Raw genomic sequence first — 25,875 nt, 5'->3', positions numbered from 1 at the left:
ATGAAAATATTTCTGTCTTGTAACCTTAGTTAAATGTCATAGGCCCTATCCAGCAAAGACTTACCCACCTGCTTAAATGTATAGTCGTATTAAGTTTAATGGGACTACTCAAAATTACATTAATAGGACTATTTAAAATTAAGCTTGTGCTTAAGCACCTTCGCAGGAACAGAGCTATATAAGTAGGTTTAAAATATGCAGGGCTATATATATACACCTAGGGTTTTAGATATACATGTTAAATATACAGTGCCCTGTGCATATAGGATGCTATATTCAAATGTTAAATATGAATGTTGACGGTAGATTCACTCTCCTTAGGATGCCTCCATTTGACCTTGTGTGTCAGGAAGTGTGAGGAAGGCTTTCTGTCAGGAGAAAGTGCAGAGCCCAACTGAATTATGTAACTAGGAGCTTTAATGAGAGAACAGCTTGTTGATCAGGAACGTGGGTTCTGTGCAAGGCACTAGTATCTTCTCGCACTGAGTACATGTATAATACACAATAGGTTAGGCTGGGAAACCACAGAGCCTAGCTTCAGTAGTTTACTGATTTTAGCCATTCATTTTTAATTGTTTATCTGGGATGAGGTGGATGGTCTTCTAAAATCCCCCTTATTTTTAATCCTCTTCCCGCTGCTCTTGGGGAAGTAGCTGGATGCAGGGCCCAACACAGTTATTACAGGTGGGGCTAGACCTCCCTATTTCTGGCTCTTTCTGAATCTGCTGTCCCTAAGAAACCTTTTCTCAATAGCCCAGTACAGACTTCACTTTGCCGTTGCAGCCACAAGCAGAGCACTTCCCCTTTTAGACACACATTGAAGCTTTTGATACACATTCAAAGGCAAATCCTGCAGTGAAGGAGCTATACCCACGGTTAAGGAGTCTGGTGGCACCTTAAAGACTAACAGATTTATTTGGGTATAAACTTTCCTGGGTAAAACACCATTTCTTCAGATGCATGGAGTGAAAATTACAGATGCAGGCATTATATAATGACACATGAACAGAAGGGAGTTACCTCACAAGTGAGAACCAGTGTTGACAGGGCCAATTCGATCACGGTGGATGTAGTCCACTCCCAATCATAGATGAGGAGGTGTCAATTCCAGGAGAGGCAAAGCTGCTTTTGTAATGAGCCAGCCAATCCCAGTCCCTATTCAAGCCCAAATTAATTGTGTTAAATTTGCAAATGAATTTTAGTTCTTCTGTTCTCCAGCACATTACCAACGATCTACAACCTATCCTGGAAAATGATCCCTCACTCTCACAGAGCTTGGGAGGCAGGCCAGTCCTTGCTTACAGACAGCCCCCCAACCTGAAGCAAATACTCACCAGCAATTACACACCACACCACAGAAACACTAACCCAGGAACCAATCCCTGTAGCAAACCTCATTGCCTACTCTGTCCCCTTACGTACTCTAGCGACACCATCAGAGGACCCAATCACATCAGCCACACCATCAGAGGCTCATTCACCTGCGTGTCTACTAATGTTATATATGTCATCATGTGCCAGTAATGCCCCTCTGCCATGTATATTGGCCAAACCAGGCAGTCCATACGTAAAAGAATAAATGGACACAAATTGGACATCAGGAATGGTAACATATAAAAGCCAGTAGGAGAACACTTCAATCTTCCTGGACATTCTATAACAGATTTAAAAGTAGCTATACTTGAACAAAAAAACTTCAGAAACAGACTTCAAAGAGAAACAGCAGAACTAAAATTAATTTGCAAATTTAACACCATTAGTCTTTAAGGTGCCACCAGACTCCTTGTTGTTTTTGTGGATACAGACTAACATGGCTATCCCCCTGATACTTGATGCCCATGGTTGCCACTTTGCATAACTCAGCAGCAGCAGAAACGTCATTTGCATGAATCACACTTAGGGGCAGCATCAGAGATGGGCTGCATGGGGAGTAGCAGCACTGGAATAGGATGGGGAAGAGCCTGGTAAAATGAGATGGGAGTGTCTGATCGGATAGGAGCAGCAGGCCTAGGATACAGTGGACAGGGCCCAGTGGGAAGGGGAACAGTAGCCTTGGGATGAGATCGGGAGTGTCCAATGGGATGGAGTATTTCTTCACACAATGCACAGTCAACCTGTGGAACTCTTTGCCAGAAGATGTTGTGAAGGCCAAGACTATAACAGGGTTCAAAAAAGAACTAGATACATTCATAAAGGATAGGTTGGTCCATCAATGGCTATTAGCCAGGATGGGCAGGGATGGTGTTTCTAGCCTCTGTTTGCCAGAAGCTAGGAATGAGCGACAGGGGATGGATCACTTGATGATTTCCTGTTCTGTTCATTCCCTCTGGGGCACCTGGCATTGGCCACTGTCGGAAGACAGGCTACTGGGCTAGATGGACCTTTGGTCTTACCCAGTATGGCTGTTTTTATGTTCTTATGTAATGGGTAGTGCTCGATGAGGTGGGAGATGTTTCCCAGCAGCTAAATGAGCTCCATCTATCTCCACCCACAGAAACAGGAATTCATCTGTATGGGTCCCTGACACACAGTTGGGAGGGCAGAAGGGTGGGGCTGCCCGGACAGGTGAACGGAAGGCAGGGCGGAGAGTTCTGTGCCCCAGGGGCAGGGAAGTCAGCCGGGGGCTGGGGGCGGGGTGGGGGGTGGTCTGATCACTGGAGGTGGAGAATTTGTTCAGGAGAGGGATCAATGCTGGGGGGATGAGGCACTAGCCGGGGTAGGGGGGGAGGGTCTGTGCCTGGGAATGGGGTTGTCTGTGCCTGGAGATGGGAGGGCAGTCGTGGGGTGGGGAGAGAGTGTCTGTACCTCGGGGGTGGAATGTGCCTGGGGTACAAGAGGAATTGGCCAGGGGGGTCTGTGCCCAGGGATGGAGGTGTCTGTGCCTGGGGGACATGGAGCTGGTCGAGAGGGTCTGTGCCCAGAGATGGGGGAGGCGGTTGAGGTGTGTGTGTACCCTGGGGAGAGTCTGTGCCCAGGGTAGGAAAGGAGCTGGGCAGCAGATTCTGTGCCCAGGAACAGGGCAGAGGTCTGTGCCCAGGGGAGCTCTGTGCCCCCATAGATGGGGTCTGTGCTAGGGATACGAGAGGATCTGGCCAGGGTGGGTGTCTGTGCCCAGGCGAGGAGAGGCGCGGACGGCAGGTTCTGTGCCCAGGGACAGGGCAGGGCTCTGTGCCCAAGAATGGGTGTCCATACCAGGGATATGAGAGGAGCTGACTGGGGGGTTGTCTGTGCCTGGGAATGGGGGTCTGCGCCCGTAGATGGGATGGCAGTCGGGAGGAGAGGGGGGAGGGTCTGTGCCAGAGGTACAAGAGGAGCTGGCTGGGGGGTCTGTGGCCAGAGATGGGGGAGTGTACCCTGGGAAGGGTCTGTGCCCAGGGGTACAAGAGGAGCTGGCCGGAGAGGTCTGTGCCCAGGTCTGTGCCCAGGGGCACGAGGCGCTGGCCGGGGGGCTGTGCCCAGGTCTGTGCCCGGGGGAGGGAGGCGCTGGCCGGGGGGGGTCTGTGCCCGGGTCTGTGCCCGGGGGTGGGAGGCGCTGGCCGGGGGGGACGGTCTGTGCCCAGGTCTGTGCCCGGGGTGGGAGGCGCTGGCCGGGGGGTTTTGTGCCCAGGTCTGTGCCCGGGGGCGGGAGGCGCTGGCCGGGGGGGGGGGGGGTCTGTGCCCGTGGCGGGAGGCGGTGGCCGGGGGGGGTCTGTGCCCAGGCCTGTGCCCGGGACGGGAGGCGCTGGCCGGGGGGGGGTCTTTGCCCAGGTCTGTGCCCGGGAGCGGGAGGCGCTGGCCGGGGGGGGTCTGTGCCCGGGGGCGGGAGGCGCTGGCCGGGGGGGGTCTGTGCCCAGGTCTGTGCCCGGGGGCGGGAGGCGCTGGCCGGGGGGGGGTCTGTGCCCGGGTCTGTGCCCAGGGGCGGGAGGCGCTGGCCGGGGGGGGGGTCTGTGCCCGGGGGCGGGAGGCGCTGGCCGGGGGGGGGGGTCTGTGCCCAGGTCTGTGCCCGGGGCGGGAGGCGCTGGCCGGGGGGGACGGTCTGTGCCCAGGTCTGTGCCCGGGGTGGGAGGCGCTGGCCGGGGGGTTTTGTGCCCAGGTCTGTGCCCGGGGGCGGGAGGCGCTGGCCGGGGGGGTCTGTGCCCAGGTCTGTGCCCGGGGCGGGAGACTCTGGCCGGGGGGGGTCTGTGCCCGGGGGCGGGAGGCGCTGGCCGGGGGGGTCTGTGCCCAGGTCTGTGCCCGGGAGCGGGAGGCGCTGGCCGGGGGGGTCTGTGCCCGGGGGCGGGAGGTGCTGGCCGGGGGGGGGTCTGTGCCCGGGGCGGGAGGCGCTGGCCGGGGTGGGTCTGTGCCCAGGTCTGTGCCCGGGGCGGGAGGCGCTGGCCGGGGGGGGGTCTGTGCCCGGGGCGGGAGGTGCTGGCCGGGGGGGGGGCCTGTGCCCAGGTCTGTGCCCGGGGCGGGAGGCGCTGGCCGGGGGGGGGGGGTCTGTGCCCGGGGCGGGAGGCGCTGGCCGGGGTGGCTCTGTGCCCAGGTCTGTGCCCGGGGCGGGAGGCGCTGGCCGGGGGGGGGGGTCTGTGCCCGGGGCGGGAGGCGCTGGCCGGGGGGGGTCTGTGCCCAGGTCTGTGCCCGGGGCGGGAGGCGCTGGCCGGGGGGGGGGGTCTGTGCCCGGGGCGGGAGGCGCTGGCCGGGGGGGTCTGTGCCCTGGGTGGGAGGCTCTGGCCGGGGGGGGGTCTGTGCCCGGGGCGGGAGGTGCTGGCCGGGGGGGGGTCTGTGCCCAGGTCTGTGCCCGGGGCGGGAGGCGCTGGCCGGGGTGGGTCTGTGCCCAGGTCTGTGCCCGGGGCAGGAGGCGCTGGCCGGGGGGGGGTCTGTGCCCAGGTCTGTGCCCGGGGCGGGAGGCGCTGGCCGGGGGGGGGTCTGTGCCCGGGGCGGGAGGCGCTGGCCGGGGTGGGTCTGTGCCCAGGTCTGTGCCCGGGGCGGGAGGCGCTGGCCGGGTGGGGGGGTCTGTGCCCAGGTCTGTGCCCGGGGCGGGAGGCGCTGGCCGGGGGGGGGTCTGTGCCCGGGGCGGGAGGTGCTGGCCGGGGGGGGGGTCTGTGCCCAGGTCTGTGCCCGGGGCGGGAGGCGCTGGCCGGGGGGGGGGGTCTGTGCCCGGGGCGGGAGGCGCTGGCCGGGGTGGGTCTGTGCCCAGGTCTGTGCCCGGGGCGGGAGGCGCTGGCCGGGGGGGGGTCTGTGCCCAGGTCTGTGCCCGGGGCGGGAGGCGCTGGCCGGGGGGGGGGGGTCTGTGCCCGGGGCCGGAGGCGCTGGCCGGGGGGGTGTCTGTGCCCAGGTCTGTGCCCGGGGCGGGAGGCGCTGGCCGGGGGGGGGGTCTGTGCCCGGGGCGGGAGGCGCTGGCCGGGGGGGGTCTGTGCCCAGGTCTGTGCCCGGGGCGGGAGGCGCTGGCCGGGGGGGGGGGGTCTGTGCCCGGGGCGGGAGGCGCTGGCCGGGGTGGGTCTGTGCCCAGGTCTGTGCCGGGGGCGGGAGGCGCTGGCCGGGGGGGGGGGTCTGTGCCCAGGTCTGTGCCCGGGGCGGGAGGCGCTGGCCGGGGGGGGGGGTCTGTGCCCGGGGCGGGAGGCGCTGGCCGGGGTGGGTCTGTGCCCAGGTCTGTGCCCGGGGCGGGAGGCGCTGGCCGGGGGGGGGGTCTGTGCCCAGGTCTGTGCCCGGGGCGGGAGGCGCTGGCCGGGGGGGGGGGTCTGTGCCCAGGTCTGTGCCCGGGGCGGGAGGCGCTGGCCGGGGGGGGGGGTCTGTGCCCAGGTCTGTGCCCGGGGCGGGAGGCGCTGGCCGGGGGGGGGGTCTGTGCCCGGGGCGGGAGGCGCTGGCCGGGGTGGGTCTGTGCCCAGGTCTGTGCCCGGGGCGGGAGGCGCTGGCCGGGGTGGGTCTGTGCCCAGGTCTGTGCCCGGGGCGGGAGGCGCTGGCCGGGGGGGGGGTCTGTGCCCAGGTCTGTGCCCGGGGCGGGAGGCGCTGGCCGGGGGGGGTCTGTGCCCGGGGCGGGAGGTGCTGGCCGGGGGGGGGGGGGTCTGTGCCCGGGGCGGGAGGCGCTGGCCCTGCAGCCGGGAGTGCGGCGGCTGGACAGGGCAGCGGAGGAGGCGGGCCCGGGGGCGGCCCGACTGGGGTGGGCGGCTCCGAGCCGAGGCAGAGCCCGGCGGTGGGTCGGCGCTCCAGGGCCCTGGGCTCCGAGCGCTGCCCGGCTCCGCAGCCGCGCTCTGTGCCCGGGTGGGCGGAGGCTGCGGCCATGGAGCTAGCGGGGGCCCTGCAGCTCGGGGAGCTGGCGGCCGCCTTCGCCCGGGTGCCGGTCTTCCCGCTCTTCGACCTGGGCTACTTCATCGTCTCCATCCTCTGCCTCGCGTACGAGCCAGGTGAGTGCGGGGACGGGGTCTCGGGGGGCACGGGCTGCCTGTGCCCCTGCGCCTGACACCCCGCCTTCGCCGGGGGCCCCGCCGGGGCAGGGCGGCTGCTTGGGGCCCGCTTTCCAGGGAGCACAGAAAGGGGGGGTTCCTCTCCCTCTCCCTCAGGCTGCCTCGGGGCTTATGGGGGTCACCCATCCCCAGATCCCCCTCAGGCTGCCCCAGACCTCCAGCTGGCCCATGGGGCCCCCTGTTCCCCTCCATCAGCCCTGCCACAGCCCTCTACCCACGACTGCCCCATCGTCTCTTCCTCCCCTCCCCGTGCCCCTTGGGATCCCCTCCCCCGGGGGTGCAGCACAGGCCGTGTCTATGTCTATGTACGGTCGGGGACAAGCAGGTCGGGTAAGCGATCGCCGACTTCAGAAAATAGCCCCTGCCACGCAGCGGGCCAGGGGAGGGGTGGCGAGGGACAACACACTGCCCTCGGGAAATCGCAAGCGGAGGAACTGCTCTGTAGATCCCTGCACAGAAGCGTCTCCCTTGCGCATACCTCGCTCCCCGTGAAATACACAAACTAGGCAGATGCCCACTAAGCTTAGAAACAACAAACTCGAATATAGAGTTAACAGCACTGGGAGAAAGGAAAGAGACGGCCTCATACTATGTAGTATCCCATCCCTGAAGCAGGTCTGGACAACAATGCCAGATAGGGCTAAAGGACTGTGAATCTCTGTCCTAGAGCGATACGGGTTAGACTCCGATGAGTGGGACACTCAGGGTTCCTATGGTTTAACTTGGGCAAGACCTGTGTAACTTGGCATGCTAAGAAAGATCTTGAACACAGGAGTTGAGGGGCTCCAGCCTGTGGGATGGGTAAGGGTCATAGATGGCAAATGTGCCTGGCCAAAGGAAAGAAATGACAGCCTGTATTCTGCTCTGTCGTAATCTGTCACTTAGTCAGATGCAGTCAATATGAACCAAACATAGATTCAGCTACATAACCCTATGCCGAGTAGGCAATCAATGCACTGCAAGAGACCCTGGGCATTACCCTACTCTAACCTATGGCAATGACTGCATAGTTCCTCACACCAATTATGATTTTTTGAATTGCACTGAATTGGCTGGGATATAGAGAGGGAGAAAAAGGTGTGCAGGTGAAAATACAAGGAAATAACACTGAGCACTTGGCAGTGCTTTATGGTTCAAAGCACTGTACAGACATTGAGAGGAAACATTTAATTCGAGTACAGAGGCTGCCAAATAATACCTGCCTGGGTTGTCTCTATTAGCTGTTGGTATAAGACCTTATTGCACAGAAATTTTAGATAAAAATGAAACGGTCTCAAATGGCCCTGGCTTCCTGTCACATAGGAATCATAGAATCATAGAATATAAGGGTTGGAAGGGACCCCAGAAGGTCATCTAGTCCAACCCCCTGCTCGAAGCAGGACCAATTCCCAGTTAAATCATCCCAGCCAGGGCTTTGTCAAGCCTGACCTTAAAAACCTCTAAGGAAGGAGATTCTACCACCTCCCTAGGTAACGCATTCCAGTGTTTCACCACCCTCTTAGTGAAAAAGTTTTTCCTAATATCCAATCTAAACCTCCCCCACTGCAGCTTGAGACCATTACTCCTCGTTCTGTCATCTGATACCATTGAGAACAGTCTAGAGCCATCCTCTTTGGAACCCCCTTTCAGGTAGTTGAAAGCAGCTATCAAATCCCCCCTCATTCTTCTCTTCTGCAGGCTAAACAATCCCAGCTCCCTCAGCCTCTCCTCATAACTCATGTGTTCCAGACCCCTAATCATTTTTGTTGCCCTTCTTGGACTCCATCTTGGTTTATTTGCTGTATTTGAGTCTTTCCCTTGTCTTCCATTTCCAGTTACTTTGCCTACTTCTCCATGCCTAATTCCTTTCTGAAATTAGAATCAGAAGGATGGCAGCTTCTGAATGGAAAGTATCTATAAGGGAACACGTTCTCCTTACAGACCATTTTGCATATAAGTTTTTGATTCGGGCTGTCAAGAGATTAAAAATATTAACCATGGTTAAGCATACTGTTAAACAATAATAAAATACCATTTATATAATTTTTTGGGATATTTTCCACATTTTCAAATATATTTGATTTCAATTACAACACAGACTATAAAGTGAGCACTGTTCACTTTATATTTATTTTTATTACAAATATTTGCACTGTAAAAATAGTATTTTTCAGTTCACCTCATACAAGTACTGTAGTGCAATCTCTTTATCATGAAAGTTGAACTTACAAATGTAGAATTATGTACAAAAAATAACTGCATTCAAAAATAAAACAATGTAAAACTTTAGAGCCTACAAGTCCACTCACTCCTACTTCTTGTTCAGCCAATCGCTAAGACAAACAAGTTTGTTTACATTTATGGGAGATATTGTAAATAAAAAGTGGGCAGCATTGTCACCAGAAAGTGAGAACAGGCACTCCCATAGGACTTTTGTAGCCAGCCTTGCCATGCCAGATATGCTAAACGTTCGTATGTCCCTTCATGCTTCGGCCACCATTCCAGAGGACATGCTTCTGTGCTGATGATGCTTGTTAAAAAAATAATGATTTAATTAAATTTATGACTGAACTCCTTGAGGGAGAATTCAAAAATAAAACAAAGTCCACTCAGTCCTACTGCTTCTTCAGCCAATCGCGCAAACAAACAAGTTTGTTTACATTAATGGGAGATAATGCTGCCAGCTTCTTGTTAACAATGTCACTTGAAAGTGAGAACAGTCATTCTCATGGCACTTTTGCAGCTGGCATTGCAAGGTATTTACGTGCCAGATGTGCTAAAAGATTCATATATCCCTTCGTGCTTCAACCGCCATTCCAGAGAACATGGGTCCATGCTGATGACGGATTCTGCCCGATAATAATCCAAAGCAGTGCGGACTGATGCATGTTCATTTTCATCATCTGAGTCAGATGCCACCAGCAGAAGGTTGATTTTCTTTTTTGGGTGGTTCGGGTTCTGTAGTTTCTGCATCAGGGTGTTGCTCTTTTAAGACTTCTGAAAGCATGCTCCACACCCCATCCCTATCAGATTTTGGAAGGCATTTCAGATTCGTAAATCTTGGGTCAAGGGCTGTAACTATCTTTAGAAATCTCACATTGGTACCTTCTTTGCGTTTTGTCAAATCTGTAGTGAAAGCATTTTTTAAAAACGAACATGCTAGGTCATCACCCGAGACTGCTATAAAATTAAATATATGGCAGAATGCAGGTAAAACAGAGCAGGAGTCATACAGATCTCCCCCAAGGAGTTCAGTCACAAATTTAATTAACACATTTTCTTTTTTAAAACGAGCATCAGCAGCATGGAAGCATGTTCTCTGGAATGGTGGACCAAGCCTGAAGGGGCATACGAATGTTTAGCATATCTGGCACGTAAAAACCTCGCAATGCCAGCTACAGAAGTGCCATGTGAATGTCTGTTTTCACTTTCAGGTGACATAGTAAATAGGAAGCGGGTAACATTATCTCCCATAAATGTAAACAAACTTGTTCAGCCAACTGATAAGACAAACAAGAAGTAGGACTGAGTGGATTTGTAGGCTCTAAAGTTTTTCATTGTTTTGTTTGAGTGTAGTTATGTAACCAAAAAAAAAAAATCTACATTTGTAAGTTGCGCTTTCACAATAAAGAGATTGCACTACAGTACTTGTATGGGGTGAATTGAAAAAAAAATATTATTTTTACAGTGCAAATATTTGTAATAAAAATATAAAGTGAGCACTGTACACTTTGTATTCTGTGTTGTAACTGAAATCAATATATTTGAAAATGTAGAAAAACATCCAAAATATTTCATAAATGTCAATTGTTTAACAGAGTGATTAATCAACAGCCCTATTTTTGAGTAAAAGTAAATCTGAATGAAAAGTTTCATAAAAATTGTACAAACAGAGCCAGAAGGTACCTCAGTAAGTCATCAAGTGCAGCCCTCATTCTGACTCAGAACTTAGACCATCCCTATTGAGAGCAGCAGTTTTTCCAAACAGATGCAGGTATCCTCTGCTGAGCTACTTGATGGATTCCATGTACGTATTGGTCCTGCTTTGAGCAGGGGGTTGGACTAGATGACCTCCTGAGGTCTCTTCCAACCCTGATCTTTTATGAACACTGCAGCGGTTGCCACTGTGCCTCTCCTCACATCTCATCTGCCAATTTTTTTTTCCTTTGACCTACTTTACTGTGGTGGTGAGCCTGAAACAGATACTTTTTTGGGTGCAGCCTCAGCCTTGCCAGCGTGACACTGACTGTTCTCCAAAAAATAAATCAATCAATCACACTTTGTGCAACAGGTAGTTTTTAAGGACTTAATAAAAATCTCTCTAAAACCCTTAACAGAAGAAGAGTCTGTTAAGTACTAGGTCTTTGGGGAAGCTCAAGGATTGCTTATTAAAGTGGTTGATGCAAGGAAGATTCCCATTAATAGCATCATTTTTCTCCATCAGCTCATTAAAAAAATGGTTCCTGATTTGACTGGTTTTGAGATCAGCGTGACAACTAGCAGGGACATCTGCTCTTGGAAACGAATTTTTGTTGGTTATAAAACGATAAAAACAGGAATTCTCAGTCATTTCCTGGTAAAATGAGTCTAATCAGAAGGAAGAGTACATGAATCCTTTGAACCACTTAGCAGCAGGTCTACTTAATTAGACTGGGCTAGTGCTGAGAGGAGGGGAGGAGATGGGAGGGGAGTGAATTAGTATGCTTTCCTTTTACTATAAGAGACCTGGGTTCATACTGCAGCTGAAGCCGCATCCTGATGTCCACCAGTGCTGCCACAAAATTTTGCAGCTTCTGCTCAGTAAGAGACCAGAACTGGGATGGCAGATCAGGAATGAGATGGATTAGCAGAGATGTTGAGGTTTACACTAGGATTGGAGATCAGAATTAATGTGCAGTGGCAGATCTGTGTGTGCACAGCTCTCATGGCCCCTGCCTGCATTATGCCTGCATGGACTAGCCATGGCTGACATCATTGCTCAAAGAAACCATAAATGAGAGGTCTGTCTCTGCCAGTTGACTATGCCCATCTAAAGGCATTTTGATATTTGTCAGTGTGAAAATCTTCACACTACAGCCACCTAGCAAGTCATTCCTCTAACGAGCATTTAGACCACCACCAACAAAAAAAAGCATTGAAATTAAATCTGTCATTTTTAGACTTCATGTTCTGAATTCTGCTGTTGCTTACCCCTGTGCTACTCACTGAAGTCATGGGAGTACCAAGCTGATGTAGTAGAATGCAGCCCTTCTGGTTTTTGCAGGCATTCCATGTACATGCCTTGTCACCATCCTTATTTGTGCCAAAGAGAGAGGTCAGAGTGCCTGTAAATGGATTGGAATTAAATTAGCTTGTTCAGGAATTCCACCACCAAAGGTTTGATTGTAAATTACTTCTGTTATTAGAGCATGCTTTTCAGATAAGAGAGATCTGTATCATCTTTAATGTAATTTGGTTAGTATCCAGTTCTAGAGGGCAGCATGACTTGGAAATTTACCAGAACCAAGAAGGTCCACCGAACACCCTAAAAATCCTAAACTGAAGGGAGATGTAAACTTCATAAATTTTCTTAAAGTTCTCCATGGAGTGCCTTTGAGGCAGCATACTGGGAGTCAGGAATTGTTCAGTTTGAATGGATATTTCATCCCCATCCAGAATCAGTCAGCTTTTAGTCTCTGTAAATAGAGCTTTGTGGTTTTCCTTGTTTGATCACTTACAGGCCACTCCCAACAGGAAGCCCGAAGACGAATACTTAAGACGTGACTAAAAAAAGTTAAAAAATAATATAAGTATGCAAGCCAGGTAAAAACCTGCTTGGGTTGCAGAGCAGCGTGTGTAGCCTCTTGCTATGTTCCTAGTATCATTCAGTCCACAACTTCTACAGTTGAGATCAGGGCGTGGATAGTAATATACTATTTGATTTTTGGGTGAGATTACCTGGTGTTACATGGCAGATGAGATCAGCGATGCTGTATGTAAACTTCAAGGTTCACATTAACTCATAAAGAAACTGCCTAAAAAGCTACCATAGTTATTTTATTTTCACTGATTTTTCAGCTGTCTCAAACATATTTGAGAGAGAGTTCTCTTTATAGCTGAGTAGTGTGGGCTAGGCATAATTTGACTAAGGCAGGCTCCAGTCATTATTATTGAAGTGGGGCTTTGTTGGTAATGGTGCATTATGTTAACTTAGCAGAACAGAATTTTCCCATCCTTTCATTCTATGGCCTGCCAGTGGACTTACTGAACTCAGTTCTGTCCCTTGCAGACAGGGGCCCCGTTGGGTAATTATTTGCCAGATGTAATAACTGCTTTCACCTCAAAGGATCCCAACTTGGACAGAGCAGGGAGGGGGCAGCTTTGATGAAGGATGTGTTCTGACAGAATATTTTAAAATAATTTCTCATTGCATTTAAAATAATTTCTCATTGCATTCAAAATCTTTACTACCCAGAATTTTTTTTCCCGCCTTTTGGCATGCATTTGTGCCTATCGTTTTTGAGGCTCAGCAAAACGTAAAATAAATCATCCAAAACCTGTTTTTTAAGCAAAGAACGTTAATTGTAGTTAGGCCCTGACAATCTGCTTCTTACTGAGTACTTGGCAATTTGTAGTTGACAACTAGTAAATACTAGTTGAAACACCATACACAGGATGCTGGTATGAGTTCAAGGTGATACAGCATCTTGCAGGATTTGTTTTTAAAAGGTTTCCCTGCAGAAACAGGTCTGTGAGGGTAGACTTTGGGGGAAGAGGGAAGTTTTCTGATACACAAGCAGCAGCAGATTGTTCTTAGGAGTAAGGAGTTGATTAGCAGCAAAGTCGCAGCTATGCTTAATAGACTGGCCCCATTTTCCACTCTATAGGGCAGTTGAAAGCTAGCACAGGAGAAGCAAAGAATCATATAGCCCCTTTCTCTTATCTTAAAGCTTCAGGGTCGCTGTGTGTTAATTGGTTATTTTGGGATGAATGAGCCGAACAGGTGGCGCAGGGGTTCTAGCAGGCCCCTAGGTTGAGGCCAATGCATATATTTAGACAGTGGCAGAGCTATCAGTTTCAGAAACAAAATATCAGACCATCATTCCCTTCTGGTGTCTACAGAGAGTAACAGCTGCACCAGGGGTTAACTCTTGGCCAGTTCACAGACTTCAATTAAAATAGATCAGGTCAATGTCTGCTGAGGCCCACAAGTTGTGATCATATTTATAGTCATTTCATGCAATTGGTAGAGTTTCAATTAAATCAGTGACAAAGAGAATTGAAGGGATTGAAATAGAAAAAAAAGCTTAGCTATGCCCTTTGGTTCCCTCTCTTTTTGTAATTTACCTTAAGAGACTACCCATACCATGAAGGAAAAATCCAATCTTTGCATCTACATGGGGCACCGTGCAACACATTAAGATGATTACAACATCGTTTTACTAATTCTCTTCTCACACAACTATGGGATAATCCCTGCCTCAGGATCAAGTCCAGTTCCACATGTAAGAAAATTTGCATAGAAAAAGGATAAACAAAAATTAAATATATAATTCAGGATGATACACATGTAATTGAAGGAGGCCAGTGTAACAAATAACTACTGCTGTCTCACAGTTGCTTCTTTCAGCAGCTATGCTCAAGGATTCATGCAAGGATAGGGGACAATTGGTCTGTTTCATCTCTCTCATCTCTAGAAGAGCATGTTAATATGGAAACAAAAGTCACTTTGTAGGAATTACTTATAGGTGGCTTAATGCTTTGCATTACCGTTTCAATTTCAAAGAATACTGGAGGTAGGGGGTGGTAAGGAGGGGGAAAAAAACCCAAACACCAATTTAGCCTTACTCTCACAACAGAAACCTGGGAGAATATCCTGGCTTAATGTGAAAGATATTTTGAGTTCTTTATCCTTGAGATTCTTCCAGAACAAGATATTAAGCAGGTACTACTGGCCTCCAGAACATTTGTTTAAGGTTAGATTGTTGCAATCAACTGTTGTCAAGAAGATGCAAACAGCTATAAACCACCTTTTACACATCTCTATACCTGTTAAAAAATGCACATGTTCTGGAACACCATATTCAGTGCTCTCTCAAAAACCAAGTGTTGCTATCTTTCCTTCTCCAAGCTTGTGTATTTTAGGAGTGCTAGATGAGTTGGTATAACCAGTTATCATTAAGAAATGGACTATTTTAGTAGCCAAAAGAATTATTTGGAGGAAATAGAAATCTGCAATTCTGCCCTCAGACACAGACTGGCTTAGTGAGCTTTCTACTTCTTCATTAAATTGGGTGGAGGGTGGAAGAGGAAGGAGAGAGAGAGACTGTCTTATAGAAATGCTTAGAAAAAAATACAAGGATGTCTGGTTACACATGAAAAGTATCCCCTTATACTTTTGCAGTTTAATATATGTTTGTCCCCAATACTCATAGGTTATTGATCTATTTAGTCACTTCAGTAATTGATGCGCTGCATAAACTCTGCAGGTTCAGGGTTTATTTGTAAGATGTGGACAAAAAAACAATGAATATTGAATTGTTATTAAGGCTGTTGATTAATTGCAGTTAACTCATATGATTAACTCAAAATTAATCGCGATTAATCGCAGTTTAAATTGCACTATTAAACAACAGAACAATTGAAATTTATTAACTATTTTTTGGTGTCTTTCTACATTTTCAAATATATTGATATAAATTACAATACAAAGCATACAGTGCTCCCTTTATATTTTTATTCAAAATATTTGCACTGTAAAAATGATAAAGTGTGTTTTTCAATTCACCTCATACAAGTACCATAATGCAATCGCTTTACTGTGAAAGTGCAACTTACAAATGTAGATTTTTTTCCCCTTACATAACTGCACTCAAAAACAAAACAATGTAAAACTTTAGAGCCTATAAGTCCACTCAGTCCTATTTCTTATTCAGCCAATTGCTAAGACAAACAATTACATTTACTGGAGATAATGCTGCTAGCTTCTTATTTACGTCACCTGAAAGTGAGAACAGGCATTCACATGGCACTTTTGTAGCCGGCATTGCAAGGTCTTTACATGCCAGGTATGCTAAACATTCGTATGCCCCTTCATGCTTTGGCTACCATTCCAGAGGACATGCTTTCATACTGATGAAGCTCATTAAATAATAATGCATTAATTACATTTTGACTGAACTCCTTGGGGGACAATAGTATGTCTCCTGCTCTGTTTTACCCTCATTCTGCCATGTATTTCATATTATAGCAGTCTTGGATGATGACCCAGCACATGTGGTTCATTTTAAGAACATTCTCTCTGCAGATTTGACAAAATGCAAAGAAGGTACAAATGTGAGATTTCTAAAGATAGCTACAGCACTCAACTCAAGGTTTAAGAATCCGAAGTGCCCTCCAAAATCTGAGGGACAAGGTGTGGAGCATGTTTTCAGAAGTCTTAAAAGAGCAACACTCTGATGCGAAACTACAGAAGCTGAACCATCAAAAAAGAAAATCAACCATCTGCTCGTGGCATCTGACTCAGATGATGAAAGTGCACATGCATCAGTTTACACTGATTTGGATCATAATTGAGCAGAACCTGTCATCAGTATGGACGCATGTCCTCTGGAATGGTGGTTGAAGATGAAGGGACATATGAATCTTTAGCGAATCTGGCATGTAAATATCTTGCAATGCCAGCTACAACAGTGCCATGAGAACGCTGGTTCTCACTTTCAGGTGACATTGTAAACAAGAAGCGGGCAGCATTATCTCCTGCAAATGTAAACAGACTTGTTTGTCTGAGTGACTGGATGAACAGATAGTAGGACTGAGTGGACTTGTAGGCTCTAAGGCTTTACATTGTTTTATTTTTGAGTGCAGTTATTTTTTGTACATAATTCTACATATGTAAGTTCAACTTTCATGATAAAGAGATTGCATTACAGTACTTGTATGAGGTAAATTGAAAAAACTTGTTCTTTTGTTTTTTACAGCACAAATATTTGTAATAAAAAATATAAAGTGAGCACTGTACACTTTGTATTCGGAGTTGTAACGGAAATCCGTATATTTGAAAATGTACAAAACATCAAAAAAATTTAAATAAATGGTATTCTGTTATTGTTTAACAGTGCGATTAATCACACTATTAATTTTTAATCACTTGACAGCCCTAATTGTTATTTATATGGTATTTCCATCTTGTGCATATATTTATAGAGCTTTATTTTTATATATTCACATAGTGAAACAAAAAAAGTTTAAAAAAATTGAAGGGAATTCCACTGTCCCTATCACATTGAAAATATTACAAAGTTTCAAGATATATAGGGTAGAACTATCAAAACAGAACCAACTTCTGGTCCAGACCTGGGGAGAGCCAAAGCTGGAATCCATTAGAGCTTAGCTGGCTCATCATGGCACTGGTTTGGCCAGGATGGACTACAGTGTAACTTCTGCGTCTCTGTACTAACATAAGCACCGTAAGATTGTGTAGCCAGGTGATTAATAAATGGTTGCCTTGTTTTTTAAAGGCTGCCTGTGTTGCTGTAAATACTCCCTGAGATAAATGCACCCTGAAGGGGCACAGTATAAGCCTCTCACAGGACTCTAGCTTGGCTGGATTTACTGCAGGGAGTCATGGAGAAAGACAGCAATTGCTGATGCTGAAGGCCCAGTCTTGGAGGCCCTGGGCCTGCCCCTGTGGAATTACAGGGGCCTGGGACACTAAAGGGTCACTCCCAGGAGACTGGTTACCAACTGGGGCCTAGAGCAGACCCTGTGAGTCCATCAGAGTTGGTTGTGAGCAAAAATGGTTTACTGTCTCTTGGCTGTTCAGTGGTCCCTGAATTAAATGAGTTGGTGGGTCAGGTGTCCAAAGCATAGAAACCATGTTCATAACAGGCACCTTTCTTCCAAAGTCTACTGGGCAATGCTCAACATTCACAGAGGCTGAACTGTTCCCCTTTTTGGCAGTCTCAGAGGGGCTCTGGTTTGCGGGGGCTCTGGGGTGGGGACAAGGATGAGAGGTTTGGGGTGCAGGAGGGGGCCTCAGGACTGGGGCATGGGCTTACCTCTGGCGGCTCCCAGTCAGTGGTGCAGCAGGGGGCGCTTAGGCAGGCTTCCTGCCTTTCCTGGCACCACAGACCGCACTGTACCCCAGAAGTGGCCAGCAGCAGGTCCAGCTCCTAGGCGGAGGCGTGGCAGCTCTGCGCGTTGCTCTTGCCCTCAGGCACCAGCCCCGCAGCTCCCATTGGCTGCGTTTCCTGGCCAATGGGAGTGTGGAGCTGGTGCTCGGGGCAGGGGCAACACGCAGAGCCCCCTGGCCTCCCCCTCCTATGAGCCAGACCTGTTGTCTGCTTCCAGGGTGCAGTGTGGAGCCAGGACAGATAGAGACTAGCCTGCCTTAGCTCCGCAGCACCACCAACTGGACTTTTAACGGCCCAGTCAGCAATACTGACTGGAACAACCACGGTTCCTTTTCAAGCAGGTGTTCCAGGCGAAAACTGAATACCTGGTCACCCTAGTCTCATGTCAAACTACAAACAAGGTTTTTCTTCTATTAGCTAGATAAAGTGAATCTCTAAGTAGGCCTCAGAACCAAGTTAGTGACTTATCTTTCAGGGTAAACCAAGCCTCTGGTTCCATGGTGATGGCAAATATGGGGGCAAAAGACATCCAAGCAGGCTGGCTTGGGAGCTTGCACTGCACCCTCCACACTCTACTTGCAGCATCTTAAACAGGACACAATTCTGTAAAATTCCATAGAATCCTAGAGGAAGCCCCTCTGCAGTTGGATTTAGTGTGAAAGGATGACTGCTTGTAGCAGGAAAGTCCAGTGACAACAACTAGCTTAATGATCAGGTTCATAGACTTATGGTTTCTGCCAGCCCAGCTGCAGCCTCAATCATGCCTACATGATCCAATTGCTCCCCCAGAGGTTCTGGCACCATAGGGGAGCAAGGGGATGGACAAGGTAGAGACTCAAGCCCATCCATTCCACCAGGTCCCAACCCAGGACCCTACGGGTTTATCAAAGCATCCAGCCTAGTTATTGAGCTAACCCCAAATTGTTTTCCTCCAGTTACTGCCTACCAGTCTGGAACTGCTTCAGTCTGGGGCATGATCATTGGCTTAGCAGACTCTCCTCGGTGTTTTAGTGGCCTGTTCAATCAATCTGATTTAGGGTCTTCCACTCCCACAGGGGAGTGGAGGGCAGCAGCAAGAATTCGAGCCCCTGCCGGTAGGGCAGCCTTCACAAAAGTTGTTGCTACTCCTGACATAACAACATCAGCCTTGTGTCCTCATGCAACTCCTTCCCCGCACCCTTTTCCTGAGGGACCAGTGGCCTTTTAAATTGTTCCTCCATTGGGAACATGGTCTTCCTCTTGAGAGGGAGGGATTCCATAGCCCACTACTGCTCTACTCCCAGCCATGGTTCTGCATGGAGCCTATAGGCCTCATCATACTGCTCAGAATAGTTTCCATCCTCCACAAATTGTAAATAAAACTTGGCTCACTTCCTGTGGCACATGCTTATATCACAGCCTGTTGTGTGGTGATTTACTTTTATTGTCAATGGAACACTAGCATTTTTGTGCAAACCAAATTCTTAGAAAACTACCTAGATCTATGCACTGAAATGTGTTGCGTTACAACTGGAGTCTCAGCTGCTGCTATTGAGGATTATCAGAAGTTAGAGGGAAGAGCAGTTAGCCCTTCCACTTTGTAATTTTATTTCACATACACTTGTTTAGTTATTCTCTGCCTAGCTGATCAGTTATGTTTGGGGATAGTCCAATTGCTTCATGATTGTATGCCTAATGGGGGAATCTGTCAATAAAATTAGTTTTTCTTTACATGAATACTGTTCTCTGCCCTTTTTCTGAAGGAGAGCATGCAGGTCAAGTCTCCCGGCAAAACAAAGCCTTGGGGTTGTGATGTGTGGGTAGATTATATTTTCCTCGATTTCAATCTGTTTCACAGGAGCCATTGAGATGTCCCATCGGAGCCCTGTTGCCTCATGGCTTTGTGCTATGCTTCATTGCTTTGGAAGTTATATTCTTGCTGATCTATTACTTGGGGAAGCTCCTATTGATTATTTCAGCAATAACTCTAGTGTGCTCCTGGCCACGGCAGTATGGTGAGTCTTTCACACTTTGGTACAGCCCTAGGAGGGGTACTCACATTGTCCAATTTGCGTGAATTAGGAAAAGGAGGGGATTAGGTAGGGAGAAGTATGAAATAGTCTTTCGAATTTCTGGACTAAGTTTCCAATTAATCTGATGACCTAACATTTTGACGAGATGAGCTAAAGTTAACAGAAATAACCCAAATGTAGGTTCACAGATGCCTCAGTTAAACTGTAGCACAGCCTACAAAACCAGCACACACTGCACTGGCCCTGAAAAGACGCGGTGTTTGGGGTGACCGCAAGCACTTCAGTGGAATTGTGTACCTTTTTTTGTCAATCATGATGGTAAAGTGTCTGCAGAATTCAACAGACACTAAAAAGTTGAGTTTCCTAATACCAAAGGAGATTTTGTACTCTGTGCAGGCTGCACCCAGCACTGCCTTCTCCTTGACTCAGTAACTCAGAATGACAGTAGAGACACTATTCTCTCTCCATCTCCTACACAGTCCAATCGGGGCAGATGGGTCATTGCTTGAACTCTTTGTGGTTTTGTTCCAGGTATTTGATTTTCTTCTGCCCCATGAACCTCTTCTACAAGTGTGTCAGCTTCCTGCCTGTGAAGCTCATCTTTGTGGCAATGAAGGAGGTGGTTAGAGTTCGTAAAATTGCTGTTGGGGTCCACCATGCACACCACCATTACCACCACGGGTGGTTCATTATGGTGGTTATTGGATGGGTCAAAGGTAAATCCTGAGCTACCGTAACTCATGAGTGGTACATTCAGCCCCTGAAGAGAGGGAGAGGAAAGTCTTGAAATGCAGCAGAGGCACTTGCATCAGGTCTCTCAATAGTGACCTGGTTAGCTAGGGTTGAAACTAATGGGTTCTTAATAATGATGCTTAGCACAAAGATTCTTTAATCCTTGTAGCAGAGTTATAAATTGGGTCATCATTCCCATTTTATTGATGGGGAAACTGAGACACAGAGAGTTGCCTGAGGCCACACTGGGAGTCAGTAGCAGATCTGGAGATAAGATTCAAGATCTCTTAGTTCCCTGTCCCATGCATGTAACCACTAGATATGGCTCTCACCTATATATTTTTCAGGGAGTTTCTGTCTATGCCAAAAGGTTTAAATCCTTTTTCCTTAGCGTTTTTGCTAACAGAGGGTGTGTAGTCTGTTTCAGCCCTGCTGATTGAGATGGGGACCAGATACCCTTCCCCTACATGACAACACTTTACAGAGCTGTACAGAAGAGTTTAGCTTTGGCTCCAGGGTTGGTTCTAGAATTTTATTTTAATCAGGAATGGGTCTTATGACCCTTTTATTCCTCTTAGGACTAGCCTAGTTCCCATCTGGTTGGGAAAAGTAGTGCTTTTGCAGGGCTCTTCTGGTTTGGTGATTTCACCACTTCACTTCAACTGTTTCCCAGGTTCTGGCATTGCCTTGGTGTCTAATTTTGAGCAGCTGCTGCGCGGAATCTGGAAGCCAGAAACAAATGAAATTCTTCATATGACCTTGTAAGTATCTAGACTAAATTCTCTCAGACCAAGAACATATCCAAGAACAGTGCCTCCTATTCTGTGCAATTCTACTTGACGTGCTGTATGAAATGAGACCTCATTTCTTTCCTAGCCCAACAAAAGCCAGTCTGTATGGAGCAATCCTCTTCACCCTGCAGCAGTCTCACTGGGTCCCCATCTCTAAAGCCAACCTCATTTTCTTCTTCACCATGTTTATGATGGTTTGCAAGGTGAGTTTACAACAGGTTTGCTGCTAAAGAGTCTACACAACCAAAGGAAAGAAGCAGTGTGTATTGCCTCAGGAGTACATAACTAAGTTGGGGGGGCCATATCACCACTGGAGTATAGAGTCAGGCTGGGGGAGGCGTATCAGCGCAGGAGTACAAAGACAGGTTGGGGGTGGAGGTATCACCGTAGGGGTATGGAGTCAGGTTGGCAGGGGCAGGATTGCTACAGAATTATGGAGACAGCAGCTTGGGGGAGGAGTACCCCACACTGGTGTGGAGCTGGGGTGTGTGTGTGCGCGCATATTGCCACAGGGTAAAGAGTCAGATGGGAGGAGTTAATCAGTTTAATGTAAAACCCTCCCTTCTGGGATGCTGCTTTACGTTTTTGTTTAGTTCAGTCAGATTCTATCCAATGTCCCCTCACCGAACACACAAATATTTCCATGTAGGGTGCTGCAGTTCTACCCAGTGGGTGTTGACAGTAAGAGTTTCTCTTCTATTAAGTTTAAAAAGGAATTGAAAATGCCATTTTCAGCAAGGACAATTAGCAATGAGTAAGGCAGAGGATAGCCTGTGGACTCCATTGACTTGTGTTCAAGAGAAGCCCTAGGACAAGCTCTTGCCCAAGCTCTGCATCACCCTCCTAGGATAGGCTGTTATTGATATCTTCTGGAAGAATTCAACCCCCAGTTTATTCACAGGCTATGAGAGATTAGGGTTCCAGCACTGAAGACCCAAATCACTTAGCTATATTCACTCTCTCTACAAAGGTTCAGGGAGCTGGGGGCAGGAATATTCCTTCCCAGTTAGTATTTAACAGGTGAGGTATGTGATCTGTAACTGCCCATCTCTGATGTTGCATGACAGGTGTTTATGACTGCAACTCACTCACATACCTCGCCGTTTGCTCCAATAGAAGGCTTCATCTGCCCAGTACTCTTTGGCTCTGTTTCTAATGGGTACAACAATCACCATGACCACCATGAGGATTCCCATGATACTTCCCCTCCTGCGAAATCTAAGGAGGAGCTGAACGAAGGCACACGGAAACGGAAAGCAAAAAAGGCTGAATAAGCAAGATCAGGTACAAGCCAAGCCAAGGAAGAATCCCTCAGAGCTGCATCAAAATCATCTTCAAGCCACCTGTGACCTCACATACCCTCCAATCCTTCTCCCTGAGACCTCAAAAGAGAGATGGAAACCAGGACACTGTCAGATGGATCCATGAATTTCATCCATGTGCTTCGCCCTGCTGTTAGCTTCATGATCTGTGGGTCTACATTTAATCCCCTATTTTCGGGGGGGGGGTTAAATTTGTGCCAGGCTGAGGTTTGGGTACAAGTTCCCAGCCCACCAGCAATCATGACAGCATTTTGTTACTATACAATTCCTACTGCCCTCCTGTCCCCGCCTGCCCCCCTCCCCCAACACATCATTGAAGGGGCCGTTTTGTGTTCCTACAACTCAAATTCCTTTTGATACCCTTGAAAAGAAAATGAAATACTTAGAAACAACTGAATATGGAAATTGGATTTTTCAGCACAAGAGTAAATTATCTCCTGTGAAGCTGAGCTAATGCATTTCAGTTCCCATACTTGCAAAGTACCCCATGATATAGGGCTTCAAATTATCATGGAATATTTTTTTGCCTGATGGGCCTGGCCAAGTACCACTTCGGTAATTACATTTTTCTCATCTAAATTCCCCCTGCAATTCTTAATTGATACAACTTCTTCACTTCCTTAATTTAATGTTTACACATGCTTTGACGATGTAAAGTGCTATAAGTATTCTATATTCATACAGTTACAATCTTACACTGTTGGGTAGTGTTGTTTGCTGTTTACTCTAACTGCCAACAACTCTCTGCCCCACCCCAAAGCTGACTGCATTTCACTGGGGAGGTGAAATGATCCCTAGAGTTTGGATACTGGTTTGTCTGTAAACTACTTTGTAATCCTGATGGATACAGGCACAATCTAAATGATTATTCACTGCTATTTATTATTGCTAAGGCATCAAATTATTGGGCCCGAAATTGGCTTTTAAAAGAACTTGGAATCTGTATTTACACAGTAGGGCACATTTGAGAAAGGTCTTAGGCCCACAAGTACATTTTAGCCCATAGTGGTTCCAGAGCAGGGGGGGCTTGATTTTCTCACAGATGGGAGGGGCATTTCCTTAAATTAAAGATTTTATAAACCCAGGAAATGGTTTTCAGATAAATCTGATTAAAACACCACTAAACATCTGACTGGAGCGCATCTGCAGAGGAAATATGAACCTCTTTTGTACAGCCCCATTGAGCCAAACTCTTATTAGCTACAGCTGTAGAGCAGTCTCTTTCTCTCTCTCAAATGGGACAGAACACCACACCCAGGAGGCATTTGGGTTACCATAGCACAAGTGTGGGCTTGAGAGAAGGGCCTTTGCCTAGAGGGTGAAGAAGGAAATGGTCAGTCTCCTGAATGTGGAAAGCCATGGCTTATGGAGAATTCAGCCAATTCTTTCACATCCCGCTCTGTGAATATTTGGGGATAAACTTTAGATAGGAAGGGTTTGAAATCTAGGCACTGAATGTGTTTTTAAAAGTGTGACCTTGAATGTTGTTGCCACATGAAGTGTGTTTGGGTTCTGAATTTCATGTGTCAGCAGGAGCTGGGAATGCTGCTGCAGCGGCAGCCCAACTGGTGCTTGGAGCATATGGGTGAGCTTTCAGTGGCATTGCATCCTGCCATCCTCGGCTGATGAATAGTTGCTCTGACTCAGCCTGGATGGGTTAGTGTGTTTGGAGGTGGGGGAATAAGTGAAAAGAATTCAGAGAATCTCTCCCCATCCCTACTCCAAAAACTTTAATTTTTAAAAATTGAAATAAATGGAAATTAGTTGCCTAGTGGGGCTGGTGCATATAACCCTAAACCAAATCCTACGTACAACAGGACTAAAGCCAGTACCGGAGGTCAAATTAACTGTGGTTCTTAGTTTTGAAAGTGCCTTATCCTTGTGACCTTCCCTCACTCTCATTATAAAATACAAGAATAGGCCTGATAGTGGTTTATTTTAATAGATTTTGTTTTATTGACGCCTGATGTTACTCTGATGTGTGCCAGAATGTATTTAATGTTCAGTGAGATGCTTGATTCAAGGGGAATTATTGTTTTATAAACAGCCATCAACACCATAAAGAGATTGTGAAGTGACTCAGTGTCCAGTGGTGCTCAGAAGGGACATGTATTTTCCTCTGATTTGCTTCAGCCCCAGAAACACTCCAGTTACAATAGATTCCTGGGATGTGGTTACCACCTGCTTGGCCCCCAACCCAGTTATGACAAGGTTCTAAAGTGTAGTGTAGGTTAGACATCACTGTGTTCTGTAACCAGACTAAAGCCTTGAACATGACCAAAGGCATACTTACGATTTGGTCCATGCTCTAAATGAAATGTGTGCACCTACTGCCATTGTTGTTCATAGTTCAGGCTGATCACATGGGCTCAGGAAAGGGGGGGGGGGGACTTTTTGAAAACTTGTTAGTTTCCCTGTTAGAGTTTGTGGAAACTTACTCTCTTCATATAGGCAGGGAGATGGAAATGTGGACAAATGTGCATGCACATACACATCTCTGTGTAATCTGTTTGGATTGATTGAGTCGTTGCATTTAAAGCTGATAAATCCATATGACTCTTACAAGAAGAAGAGTCCTGCATGTTTGCTCTACACGAGCCCTTTTGCTGTTATCTAGGGCTGAGTGCCAAGACTCTTTCCAAGGTGGACAGTTGAGTCAGGCTGATGCTCTTTGATAAGACCTACACTACATGTTCCGTACTCTATAAGAAAGTAGAGTCTTCAGGCCTTCAAAGGACCCTTCTCAGGCCCTTACCAGGATGGCGAACGCAGCTGCCAGAAGGCGGCGGCTCAATTTCATTTAGTCAGGCCTTTCATGGTGAGAGCCATATGGGCCTTTATTGAATGAGCAGGTTTCAGCTCTGGCAGCCTCTGGTATAATTCCAGCACTGGCCTCCCTGACCCCAGATGGTAGATATGGTTCTACAGAAGGCAGTGCACCTAGACCCTACCACAAAGGAACAAGTGGCCCTTCAGGATTGCCCCCACCTTTTGGTAGCCCACTGGGGCATCCTGTATAAACCATGGCTACTTTAGGACTATAAGAGGAGACGTGTCTGGTTTTGACTCTTGTAACAGTAACAGCCATGAAGTCCTACGGAGAGATTGTTTGATTTACTCACAGTCATGGCACAAGAATGTGAGTGATGAGAACAACTCAGTACAATCCAACTGCCTGCAATGCTTTTAAACAAATGAAGACCTGCATAGGGCCAATCACTTCCAGCCTTGTGAATCCATCTCTCTCTTCCTAAGAGAAGTCCTTAAAAGATTTAATATTTTTGACCTCTGGGTAATCATATCTTTTGCTCAGGGCATCAGTCCTTTGGTCAAGATAAGCTGCAATGATCGGTTAGATCCGAGTTGTTCCTAGGACCTGAGCCAGGAGAGGAAAGGTCAGTGTGAGGAGGGAAGAATGAGGCTTGCTGCATGTGTTGAAACCCACCGTTTAAAAAAAACAAAAACAACATGGTTTTAACAATTGTCCTCTCCCATCACATCCACAG

At 48.2% G+C, this 25,875-nt stretch overlaps 1 protein-coding gene across 1 annotated transcript; it reads left to right on the top strand.

The window, feature by feature from the left end:
- Window positions 1–6,125: 6,125 nt before the first annotated feature.
- TMEM38A (transmembrane protein 38A) lies at window positions 6,126–24,447 on the top strand. The gene is made up of 6 exons (XM_048830911.2): window positions 6,126–6,359; window positions 19,350–19,506; window positions 20,056–20,240; window positions 20,930–21,017; window positions 21,133–21,250; window positions 22,115–24,447. The coding sequence occupies exons 1-6, from the start codon at window positions 6,236–6,238 to the stop codon at window positions 22,319–22,321; spliced, it is 879 nt and encodes a 292-aa protein (XP_048686868.1). The 5' UTR covers window positions 6,126–6,235; the 3' UTR covers window positions 22,322–24,447.
- Window positions 24,448–25,875: the final 1,428 nt, after the last annotated feature.

Source organism: Caretta caretta, chromosome 25 (genome assembly GCF_965140235.1).
Source record: "Caretta caretta isolate rCarCar2 chromosome 25, rCarCar1.hap1, whole genome shotgun sequence".
Lineage (NCBI taxonomy): Eukaryota > Metazoa > Chordata > Testudines > Cheloniidae > Caretta > Caretta caretta.
This window is presented reverse-complemented; position numbering and strand designations above follow the sequence as displayed.